At 45.0% G+C, this 12,161-nt stretch overlaps 1 protein-coding gene across 5 annotated transcripts in view; it reads left to right on the top strand.

Moving 5' to 3' along the window:
• ASAP2 (ArfGAP with SH3 domain, ankyrin repeat and PH domain 2) overlaps positions 1-12,161 on the top strand; it is a 203,160-nt gene that overhangs the window by 144,308 nt on the left and 46,691 nt on the right. For all 5 annotated transcript variants that reach the window (XM_015111666.3, XM_015111664.3, XM_077960160.1 and 2 more), the window contains exons 12-15: positions 926-1,013; positions 6,303-6,351; positions 6,435-6,601; positions 9,303-9,436. In XM_015111666.3, coding sequence (XP_014967152.1) covers positions 926-1,013; positions 6,303-6,351; positions 6,435-6,601; positions 9,303-9,436 — 438 coding nt within the window. The remainder of the gene's footprint in view (positions 1-925; positions 1,014-6,302; positions 6,352-6,434; positions 6,602-9,302; positions 9,437-12,161) is intronic.

Raw genomic sequence — 12,161 nt, 5'->3', positions numbered from 1 at the left:
TTTCATCTTGAAGCGACCGGTGGCCAAGGGAAGTGGGGCCCAAGAACGATGGAAGTTTAAGACACTCTTATTTGATCTTTCCTTTAGCAGCTTGGTAGGTGGGTAAGATAAGCCCACTCCTATTTGGATATTCTTCCAAGATTTCTAAGAGGTATTCTGCCGTTTGAAATTTTTGTTTCTGAAATTATCTTCTTACTCTTAGTCCTTTGCTTTTTTGGACTAAGTATGATCTATTTTTTGAAACTGTAATACAGTAGCCGTTTTTGACACACCTCTGATGAAAGTGTGTTGTGATCGCTTGGTGTCATGTATGGGGGAGAGGGTTTGGGGGTTACAGATATGAATGAAGTATGTTTTGTTGAAACTTAAGTGACAGCGATGGTTGGCATTTAGGAATGTGAATCTATTATCTGTCATCACTTCAAACAGTAGGAAAATAATTTCTCTGCCATTTTTGTGCTGTGAAATTACCTTCCCTGGAAGTGAGGTTTTTGCTAAGAAAAAGTGCTTTTAAGGTCACCAGAAATTGAACTGGGTGCCCAAGTTACCTGGCACATCATCTGTGTTGTCGGTAGGAATCAGAACCAAATGTTTTGGGCTTAGCCATGGCAGTACCTTGATCTGAAGGCACCCACTGCCAGCAGCCTCAAAGCTGGCATCGCTTGTCCCCTTGTCCAGGTGGGTTTGTGTAGACCACCAAGGTGCCCTTGCAGGGAGGCAGTTGCCATCGGTGGAGACGAAGTTCAAGGGCCTCTGTAATTTGTCTCAGTCATGCCTTCCTCTGTCAAGTCTGCCTTCTAAAGGCCACCTTTGCAAACTAGTGAAGAGCTTGCTCTTGCTGTATCTCGTGAGGATTGATACTGTATGATTTTCCATTCCTTCCACCCAACCCCAACCTTTTTATTTGTTTTTTGCTTTTAAACAGGCTAACCGGCCTCCTGCAAAGCTCAACCTGCTAACCTGCCAGGTGAAGACCAACCCTGAGGAGAAGAAGTGCTTTGACCTTATTTCACGTAAGGCTCCCTCTGAGATGCAGCACCACAGAGACACTGTCTTACGCTCTCTTCTGTGGCGTCCTTCACATTCCAGACACTGCATTCTGAAGAACTGGGTTTGAAGAGACATACCCTTTTTTCTAGCGATATGCATGCTTTGTGTTCCATTAGTAACTGCCGGCTTGCTCGCCTTTCTAGTTGAGAGTTTGACTTTGAGGACTGGCCCTGCTCCTCAGGGACACTGTAGACCTGAGGCATCATCACCTGGCTCTCTGAGCTCTTAGCCTCAGCATTCCTGTTCCTAAATGAGGAGATCCTATAAGAGAAGCCCGCAAGCCTAAAACCCCTTCACTTTAAAAAGAGAAAAGAAGGACAATTCTGTTTTCAAAAACTTACATAATTTGGGTGATGTTAGAAATGCTATAAAACTAAAATGAGGGTCTTCAGCAGGGCCCTTGAAACTTCAGTGTTTGAAACTGTTTTTCTTCCTCACCACAGGATCAGTCTTTCTGCTTCTCTCTGCTTTTCCTTTTTGTGGTGTTCACACAAGAATCCCCACGGAACCATCCATTGTGGTGAATGTTTACTCAGCACCCCCTGAATTGAAGGGCTCATGAAAGAAAATAAGATAACCCTTTTTTCCTTGGTGTTTCTGTGTGGCCGGGTTACGGGCTAGGGGGAGAAAGGGCCGGTCTCCCCTTTGAAGAGGCAGTCACTAGAGATTTGGGCGCAAGAGTTACATGTGCAGAGGACCATGCCGGACTGTGTACTGTAGGGAGGCGGTGCTGTTCTCTGTGCCTCAGTACCCCTGAGCGGGAGATGGCTGCCTTTTCAAATGTCTGTTGACCTGTATTATTGAGGGCTAGGAAGTCACTTGTTACGTGATTTAGCATTCCCAGCAAACTGTGGGTTAGCACTCCATCCTACCACAATGGCTTGCTCTTATCCTCCTTTTTTCCCTTCTCATACCCTCTGTGTCAATCTCTGGGGAGGGCTGAGCACTGTGATGTGTGCGGAGGGTTCCAGTACCATTTGTTTTGTTCTTCAGACTCTAGACTGATTTGTAAAATAAAATGGACTTTATCCTGTGTCAGACACCCATCCTGACTCAGTCTAGTAAGGTCCACAAACTCTCATCAAACTTGCCTTTCATTCATACAAGATGTTACAAAATTGGTGAGTACTGGCCAGAGTTTAAAATGTGATTGCAAGCCAGGCGTGGTGGTGTGCTCCCGTAGTCCCAGCTACTCGGGAGGCTGAGGTAGGAGGATCACCCAAGTTCAGGAGCAGACATCCAGCCTCGGTAACATAGCAAGACCAAGACCCTGACTCTTTAGAACACACACACACACACACACACACACACACACACACACACAAGCCTCGGTAACATAGCAAGACCAAGACCCTGACTCTTTAGAACACACACACACACACACACACACACACAAGCCTCGGTAACATAGCAAGACCAAGACCCTGACTCTTTAAAACACACACACACACACACACACACACACACACACACACACGCACACACGGAGTGATCACTGCTGGGTTACCTGTGTCTAGCTAGCCAAAAAGGCTTGAATTGAAGGGTTTCAGAAAACCTGATGGTGTAATCTGATGTCTGCCAGTGGCTGGGGCTGACTCAGAGGGTTTTAGGCCTTTCTGTTTTCTGAACTAGTAACACACAAGCTCTGCGTTAAAATGCCCATCATTAACTCATTAGCAATAATAGTGAACCCATCGCCTGGAGGTGGGTGTAGGGACTTCTTCCCTCAGCTGCCCCAGGTCCCTCCAGCATGCCCTGCAGGGAGACCCTGCTAGATGCCATATGTGCAGAAGCACTTGCTCCAATGTATTCCCACAGCAGGCAGCAGGGAGGATCAGTAGATGGCAAGTGTGCGTGCCTCCCTTCTGGGCATGAGTTACTGCAGCTCTTACATGTATGGGAACGTGGTCCTCTGTGAATCTGGCCACACACAAGCTCTGTGGCCAACTGATATTTACCAAGATCCTGCCAGTGTCTTTGCTACAGCCTGATGCATTTAAACATCTTCAGGAAGGAAGGAAGGACTTGTGGCCTCTGATGCCCAGAAAGGCTTGCTGAGCACAGTTGGGGGCAGTGTCATGAGTTTGCGAGAGTCCGTCGTTGTCTTTGAAAAGAGCTCTCATCCCTCCTCCTTCCCTGCTTGTCTTCCAGTGGGTAAAATGAATTCCAGTCATGCTAATTCTTTATCCTCAGCGAGTTTTCAAAAGGTGCCTTCCCTATGAGTATCTGTAGTGAAAATGCTTTGTGCAGGGCTGTATAGGTTTGGGTTGAAAACTGGCCAGACACCCCAGAGAGTCATTACGGTAAACCTGGCTTCAGTGTAAGCCGTGATTTGATGAATATCCTGAGAACGTGAGGGACATGGGGTCAGGGCCTGGTTCTGGCTGATTCAGGAGCATCTGTCTTCACCCCTCTCAGATTCCTCCTCTGCTTCCTGACCAGCCTCATGGGATAAGCATCACCAAGATGCTTTTGAACTCTCAAGATATTTGGGTGGGCCAGGCAGTGGCTCACGCCTGTAATGCAAGCACTTTGGGAGGCCAAGATGGGAGGATTGCTTGAGGCCAGGAGTTTAAGACCAGACTGGGCAACATAGCAAGACCTCCTACAAAAAATTTAAAAATAGCTGAGTATGGTGGCACGTGCCTTTGGTCCCAGCTACTCGGGGGCTGAGATGGGAGGATCGCTTGAGCCCAGGAGGTTGAAGTTGCAATGAGTTGTGATCGTGCCATTGCACTCCAGCTTGGACAACACAGCAAGACTGTCTAAAAAAAAAAGACATTTGGGCAGTTGGGGAAGTCAAGTGGAGGCACATGCATTGAGGCAGTGAGGGTGATATTTTCTGTGTGCGTCTGCCAGGCACCGCATGGTCACCCATTCCTCCTCCCCCTCATCTGGTCAGTTCATCTTGGAATCTGCCCAGAGAACTCAGCAATAGACTGACTGGCTGGTTGCAGTTACTTCCTACAAGATGCTCCTTTACCGTCCTTGCCCCTAAACAGGGGCTTCCCATTCTCATGAAGGTGGAATTGGGGCTGGGGGCAGTGGCTCACACCTATAGTCCGAGCTACTTGGGAGGCTGAGGTAGGGGGATCACTTGACTCCAGGAATTTGAGGCTGCAGTGAGCTGTGATTGTGCCACTGCACTCTACCCTGGGTAACAGAGGGAGACCTTGTCACTTTTAAAAAAGAAAAAGATGTAAACAGGCATGGGCTCTTCTAGGAGGATGGTTCTGTGGCAAGGCCAGCCTTTCTGGGAGCTCATCCAATCCATTGCCTGCAGACTGACCTCACTTGTAGCAAATTCAAGTCCAGAGCCATTATCCGCAAACCCCACCGGCACCCTGGGCACGATGGAAAGAATAGGAGAATTTTGAGGTGACCCAAGTGAGTCCCCTGAGTAGGATGGAGCCAGAGGGAGTCAATGACCTTCCAGGTCCACATGGCAGGTTAGCGGCCAGTAGAGCCAGAGCCCTGGCTGGAAGCTGCCCTTCGCTGGCCACCAGCACCTGAGTGCTCCAATCGCCCCCTCAGTCTCCTCCTGCTCTTCTCCCTCACAGCTGAAGCTGCTAGAAGCTGTCTGCTTATTTGTAGCATCTTTAAAGAGTGTAGTGGAGGGGATTCTTGCTTGAAGTTTTTCCTTAGAGGTTTGCCTCCTGCTTCTGCAGTTTTTACACGTCAGAATGCAGAAATTGGCCAGGTGCAGTGGCCCACACCTGTAATCTCAGTACTTTGGGAGGCTGAGGTGGGAAGATAGCCTGAGCCTGGGAGATCAAGGCTGCAGCGAGCCATGTACTGCACATTTGCACCACTCCACTCCAGCCCGGGCAACAGAGTGAGACTCCGTCTCAAAAAAAAAAAAAAAGAGAGAGAGAGAGAAAGATGCCATGGTGTTGTAGAAAGAGTGGGGCCAGAAGTCCAGGAACCAAGTTCTGCTGCTGGCTATGCTTGATTTTTGCAGCTTAGCCTCTCTAGGCTTCAGCCCTCACCCAGTCACTTACCAAGAGTTGTTCTGAGAACCAATGTGCTTTCAGGAGTAAACACCAGAGAGAGGTGACGTGTCCACTCACTTTTAGGAACACAGATGTTCGTTGTGTTTCCCTAAGAGCAGAATCGGTACTTGTCATCATTCTGCCATCTGCAAAAGCTGGGTTCCCCCGCCCCCGCTTTTCTTTATTAAATCTAATTTTATTTTTTTGCTTTGGTTTTAGACTGCTTTTAGACAGAAAATATCCATATATCCCTCCCCCAGCTTTCCCTTCTGTTAACATCTTAATACAGTTATCCAGTAGTCCATGGTAGATGGTTATCCAGTCATATTTATATAGTTATCAAAACCAGGAAACATTGGTTTAATGCTGTTAACTAAAAATCTTACTCAGATTTTACCAGTTTTCCCCCAAATGTCCTTTTTCTGCTCTAGAATTCCATCCAGGACCCCACGTGACATTTAGTTGTGATTTTATCCTGGTCTTTTGTGGTCTATATCGGTTCTGTAGTCTTCACTCGTTTTTCGTGATACCTTCTTAAAGAGTGTTGACCTGTGTTTTGGTCAGACTCCGCTTCATTTGGATTTCTGTAGTGTTTTCTCGTGAGTGGATTGAGGTTATATGTTTTTGGCAAGAGCAGCATAGAAGTGATGCTGCCACATCCCACACAGCCGCCTCCCTGCTGCACACACACAGAGGTCCACAGCCTGGCGAAACACTTGTAAAACGGTGCTGACGCCAGCAATATGTGAGTGTAGAATTTTATATTCGACCATTATTTAACACTCTCCTCCTGATTTAGCTGTATTTCTAGTACTCGATTCTCAGAGCATATTATTCTTAGAATTTCTTATACTAATCTTTTTCTAAGAAAGCCAGAAAACTTCTAAGATACTCTTTTCAAAAAAGATTTTTACTATTGGAAGGGCTTTAACGATTACTTTTTGGGGGCCAACTCTGTAGTGAGTTAAAATGAAGCAATTGAGAGGATAGTGATGGTTTTCATGGAATAGCTTCAGTTTTTAGAAGCGGCATCTTTTAAAACTTGAATGAGGGAAAGGGCAGGTTTATTTTGCATTCCAATGCCATTGTTAGTGAAGGCAGACAGTTGGAGGATACGAGGGAGTGCCTGATTTTATACAAATCAGTATTTCCTAACAGAGAGCTAAGATTATTCCAGAGGCTAATTAGAAACCACTTTCTTTTGGAATTGTGTATGGATTGCTGTCTGGGCTCACAGTTGAAATTCCTCTTGCTATGCAGATGACAGAACTTACCACTTCCAAGCCGAAGATGAACAAGAATGTCAAATGTAAGTTACATGGTGGTGGGACTTTGGGCTGGACTTACCTGTTGTTTGTGGGATTTAACACAACGTCGCTCTTGTTTTTCTAGATGGATGTCGGTGCTGCAAAATAGCAAAGAAGAAGCTTTAAACAACGCATTTAAGGGGGATGACAATACTGGAGAAAATAACATCGTCCAAGAACTGACAAAGGAGATCATCTCAGAAGTGCAGAGGATGACGGGCAATGACGTTTGCTGTGACTGTGGGGCACCAGGTGACCCAGGGACCCCACCCAACCCTGGGCTCTAGGACATTTAATCCCATTCTGATTCACAGAATCCATTCATTGATTTTCACTTTCATTTCAAACACAAAATTAAGTGCAGCTCAGCCTGAGTTCATCCCATTACACAAATGCTTAATGAACTGTGCAGACCGCGGCAGGGGAGAGGGGGTGGGAGGACGTTTGCCTGCCGGGCCCCAGAGCAGGACTGAGTAAAGAGGGTTTGACAGAGCTGCAAAGATTGAAATGCTTTTTGAGAAATGAAAACTGAAGGGTACAGTGAGGGTGAACTCAAGGTCATGTGGGCTGAGAGGCTGCATGTGTCTGGGCTTCCTTGCTTGGAATCTGCTCTCTTCTCCCTTTATCCTACTTTGCAGAACTTCTGAAGTAGCTTTAAGCTGCTGTCTGGCTCTGTGACCCTGGGAGAGCCACTTGCTTTGTTAAACATCGATTGTCCTGTCTGTAAACTGAAGGGACAGGTCCCTTTCAGCTGACACATTCTGTGAAATAAGATTTTATTTTTACATTTTGATAAAGCATATTAGGGGCTTTATAGTAGGATTTGGTTTAAGGAATTTACTCTAATTGAGACAGAATGGTGGGGGTGGGGGGTTGGGGGACTACACAGGTGCATTTTCTGAACATTTATAAAATGAAAAAGATGGAGGCTTGGCTAGAATGGTCGGTCCCCTTTTCATTCCTCTAATTATATGACAATTTTTCTTAAAAAACCAAACACAACCGAAGTAGAGTGGGCAGTTGAGAAGTACCCTTAGGTTCCCATGACCCTGAAGACTGTATTTGGCCTTGGAACCATTAAAAAAAAAAAAAAAACACTGGCTGGGTGCAGTGGCTTGTGCCTGTAATCCCAGCACTTTGGAAGACTGTGGTGGGCGGATCACTTGAGGTCAGGAGTTCGAGACCAGCCTGGCCAACACAGTGAAAGCTCATCTCTATTAAAAATACCATAATTAGCCTGTCGTGGTAGTTCGCACATGTAGTCCCAGCTACTTAGGAGACTGAGGCAGGAGAATCACTTGAATCCAGGGGGCGGAGGTTGCAGTGAGCTGAGATCACGCCACTGCACTCCAGCCTGGACGACTGAACGAGACTGTATCAAACAAACAAAAAAATGAAAATACCTTTTTGGCAGCAGATGAGGTAGGGGTTGATAAGTAGTGAATCATGGTCTGTCTTGAGAAAGGGTAAAGACAGTCTACGATTTGGGTTTTTCATACACTTTGATAAAGAGCTCAAAGGTATGTACTCATTATTTTAAAATGCCAAGACAGTGTGGGTAATAGAAAAATGATGTAGAGTCACCTAAATGGATGCTTGTGCCTCCCCAAAGCACGTGGATACAGTGGAGTCATCCTACACAAGCGCAGACGCAGATGCCAAAAAGGTTTTCCAACGTGGATAACATTTTTAATAACTTGAACATTTAAAAAATAACTTCATCATTGCCTACTGACTAAAGTTGCGATATTTGGCCGGGCGAGGTGGCTCAAGCCTGTAATCCCAGCACTTTGGGAGGCCGAGACGGGCGGATCACGAGGTCAGGAGATCGAGACCATCCTGGCTAACACAGTGAAACCCCGTCTCTACTAAAAATACAAAAACTTAGCCGGGCGAGGTGGCAGGCGCCTGTAGTCCCAGCTACTCGGGAGGCTGAGGCAGGAGAATGGCGTGAACCCGGGAGGCAGAGCTTGCAGTGAGCTGAGATCCGGCCACTGCACTCCAGCCTGGGTGACAGAGCGAGACTCCGTCTCAAAAAAAAAAAAAAAAAAAAGTTGCGATATTTACCTACTGTGAGTTTCTGAGGGTAACAAACAATTCTGAAGAGAATTGTGTTTATGGGTTGTATGATGTACTCAAGGACATCTTTTTAATTTCCCATTTTTAGCAAATTCCACATTCATCTGTCAGGCATTTTGTGGGTGCTTATCATGTTCTAAACTGATGGTAGGGGCGTGTTAGTGAGGAGCCGAGCTGTAAGGGGAAAGCGTGGCTTTGAATGCAGGTAGAGGCAGGGCCACGGTCTGCTCTGCACTCCCTGGCAACCTCGAGCCTGAGCATTGTGAAGCTGTCTCTGAGATAAAAATCCCTGCCCTGGCCATCTCATGGGGCTCTTAGATTTGATACAAAAGTGCTCTGTGATTTCTGAGGCTCTTAACAATGCAAACTATTGTTGCTACTACCAGTGTGCTGAACACAGCATATCATATGTACATAGTACGTTCTCTGTTGTTATCAGCATCTATAGAAGTGAATGTTTTAAGCCTATTCCCCTTTTACTAGTAGACTTTGGCTGGTCTCACTGTTTTCCTCTTGCTCCATTCTGCTAGTGTGACCAAGCTGGTGATGGGCGTGGTCTGTTTTCATGACCAGCCATTGAGGAGCCCTTGGTCACTGGAGTGCGTCCTATTTATTTTTGCACACACAGCATCTGTCACACGAATGGAAGGATGGGGAGATGGAGAGAGAGGGAAGAAGAGAGAGAGTAGATGTGTGCATATGCGGGTATTGCATGTAAATTGCTGGTAATTACGGCCAAAGTTTCCAGCTGTGTTAAGGATCAGAAAATGCTCATGCTCAGAACTCCTTGTTCAGTAACTATGCAGGAAGAAAGTTGTGACTCCTGACCTTCTTTTTGACTGGAAGCTCAAATCTGCCCTGTTCTCTTTGGCAGATCCTACATGGCTTTCCACCAACCTGGGCATCCTGACCTGCATCGAGTGTTCCGGAATCCACCGAGAGCTGGGGGTTCATTACTCCAGGATGCAGTCCCTGACCTTAGATGTACTGGGAACGTCTGAGCTGCTGGTAATTTTTAAATGCTTGTTTTGAGATTGGAAACAAATGAGCTGTAAGCTAAGTTTTACTTTTGGCATTCTAATCCATTTTGGTAAGCTAGTGATTGTTGATATATTACCAAATGGGTTTGGATGATTAGAAACTCATTGATAATTCTTCATTTTTAGCTACTGGTGGTTGAGGGCACTTCTTGTTGCAAAACTTTATTCTTAAATGAATAAAGAGGAGTGAAACCAAAACAGCATTGAGAGTGGTGTGAGGTTCTGCAGAAATGGAATAAGATGGTGACATAGGCCAGCTCACCCCATCCATTAGACAGATGTGGAATTTCTGACAAGGCTGTGGTGACAGCTTGCCTCAAGCCTCCGACTTTTCCCTACCCCAGATTGTCCCCCTTGGGGGCACATACTGATCTTCATTTTTACCGCCTTTGTTTCTTAAGTCTTTCATTCTTGGTTCAGTGATAATGCTTAAACCATGTGATAGAGATAGGAGGAGACTGAAGCATTTTCTGTGAAGTGGCTTTCAGAGTATCAAGACTATGGTCCCACAAGGTCCATCAGACAGGTTATGCTTCTGGCCACCTGACACATGAGCTTTCGTGACTGTCTTCCCTAGAAAGCAGTTCTTGAATTCTCTCCTGGGACAGCTGAGTGTTGACAGTAAACAGTAAGTAGATATTGATTGCTATTGATTTTAATGTTGAATTTAAAAGTTTACATGTAGGGAATTTAATGTCAAGAGCAATAGTCGTGACAGAAAATCAATAGTTGTAGACCATGTTCCTCTCAAGGGGCCATCAGTCTTATTGATGACTTCGAATCCAGTGTGTCTGAACTTCGAATGCATTTTGAACTCTCTTGTCAAACCTTTCCAGTCTTTCCAGGAATGCCTTTATGGTCTTGAAAGACAGAGTTGGGAGAAACTACAGTGGATCCTAGCAGCCTAGTTAGTAACATCCTTAGTTACTTAAAGTTTAAAACTAAGCTAGACTCACTTAAAGTTTAAAACTAAGGAACTCCAAGCAGTGCCTTCCTGGTTACATACAGCAATTATTGTTCATGTAATAATGCACGTGACCTACATCTTGGAGAGGTGAACAGATGTACATGTGGCATCTCTTGGATAACTGATGATGGCATAGATTGGAGATTGTCATGGTACATTTTCAAAGAAGCACAAAGTACTTCTCAGTAAACAGTGATGAACTATGGCAGTTGTTTCTTCTACTGATTTTCTTAAAACAATGGGAAGTGTTAAGTGATTTATGATGAAGTAGTAATTGTTGATTTTGTACTATGTATTTTGCAGACCACTTTATATATACTAGGCTCATTTGATCTCCAGTAACAACCTGATGGCCTTGGTATATTATCCCCATTTTACAGAGGAGGAAACTGAGGCTTAGAATGTTTCAATATGCCTAGGGTTATGAAGCTTTTAAGGTGACAGATCTGGGGTGTGGGCCTCTTTAATCTAATTCCAGACCTCACACTTAAACCTTAGAGGAGCCTGGGACACAAATTGGCATTTTAGTGGGTTGTCTTGCTGTGTGATAAACATTTAAACATCTCTACTATCCTTTCCTATCACCATCCGCAACAAATGTTTAACAGTCAACTCTGGAGAAAAAAGAACCCTGGTTTGCAACCTGCCTGTTCTCGTGGTGTAAATACTCCCACAATGGCCAATTTCAAGCTACCCATGTGAATTACTAAATGTGAAGTTGGAAAAAGATGTTCATTATATGGTACATTCACCATGCAACACAGTGGATGTAAATAACTTCATGAACATGGATAACAGTAAAATGTAGTATAATTAGCAAATGATGAGTTTTGAGTATATACCTTAGTTATTAATATAACATAATTATGAGTTTATATAGTATAATTTTTAATAGTAGCAGTGTTTAGCAGTTGGCTTGCAAAATTCCTGAAATTTTAACAGTTGACTGTTATGAGCTGGTAGGAGCCTGACCCCACCATCTGTTATAATTTCTTAAATGTGTCTCAGAAATTTCGTGTTCTTCATGAGACCTGAATTCCTACTAAAGAAGAAAACGCCAAAGAAAGGTGAAAGGAATATGTTGTTCTGTCTTGATGAAACGATGAGGTGACTTCTTATGCCTAATTAAATTCTCCATTTCTGTCTCCCAGAGCCTCCATCTGCATTCTTATAGGAGTTTAAAGTTTGGTTGGCTGTCACCCACAATGAGAAATCAGCCAGTGCCTGCTTAATCAATGTCTGCAGATATTTTCAAAATCAAATTGCTCCCAGAGTTTTAAACTCTTCCCTTACCCAAGCCTTTTTTCCTCAGTGGTTATCAGGAAAAGGAGAGACAGCAGTGAATTGTGTAGGATTTACTCCCTTCAACTCTGCTTGCCCTGCGCTCTGGCTGGTCCTCTGTGGTTCACAGGAGGTGGACATCTCCTTACGGCTCCCCTGATTAATTTGTTGTGTGCTAGGAGTGTGGTCATGATGTCGTGGCTGTAAACCTTATTCCTTAGCCCTTTGGTTAAGCAGTACGTAGGGTGTCAGGTGTTAGTATTCATTGGCAAAGCTTGGAAATTTCAAGGCTTTTTTTTTTTTGAGACAGGGTCTCACTCCATGACCCAGGCTAGAGTCCAGTAGTGCAGTCTTAGCTCACTGCAAGCTCACTACAACCTCTGCCTCCTGGGTTCAAGCAATCCTCCCACCTCAGCCTCCTCAGTAGCTGAGACTACAGGCAAGT

This window comes from Macaca mulatta, chromosome 13 (assembly GCF_049350105.2).
Source record: "Macaca mulatta isolate MMU2019108-1 chromosome 13, T2T-MMU8v2.0, whole genome shotgun sequence".
Lineage (NCBI taxonomy): Eukaryota > Metazoa > Chordata > Mammalia > Primates > Cercopithecidae > Macaca > Macaca mulatta.
The sequence above is the reverse complement of the archived record's forward strand: the minus strand, read 5'-3'. Positions and strand labels throughout refer to the sequence as shown.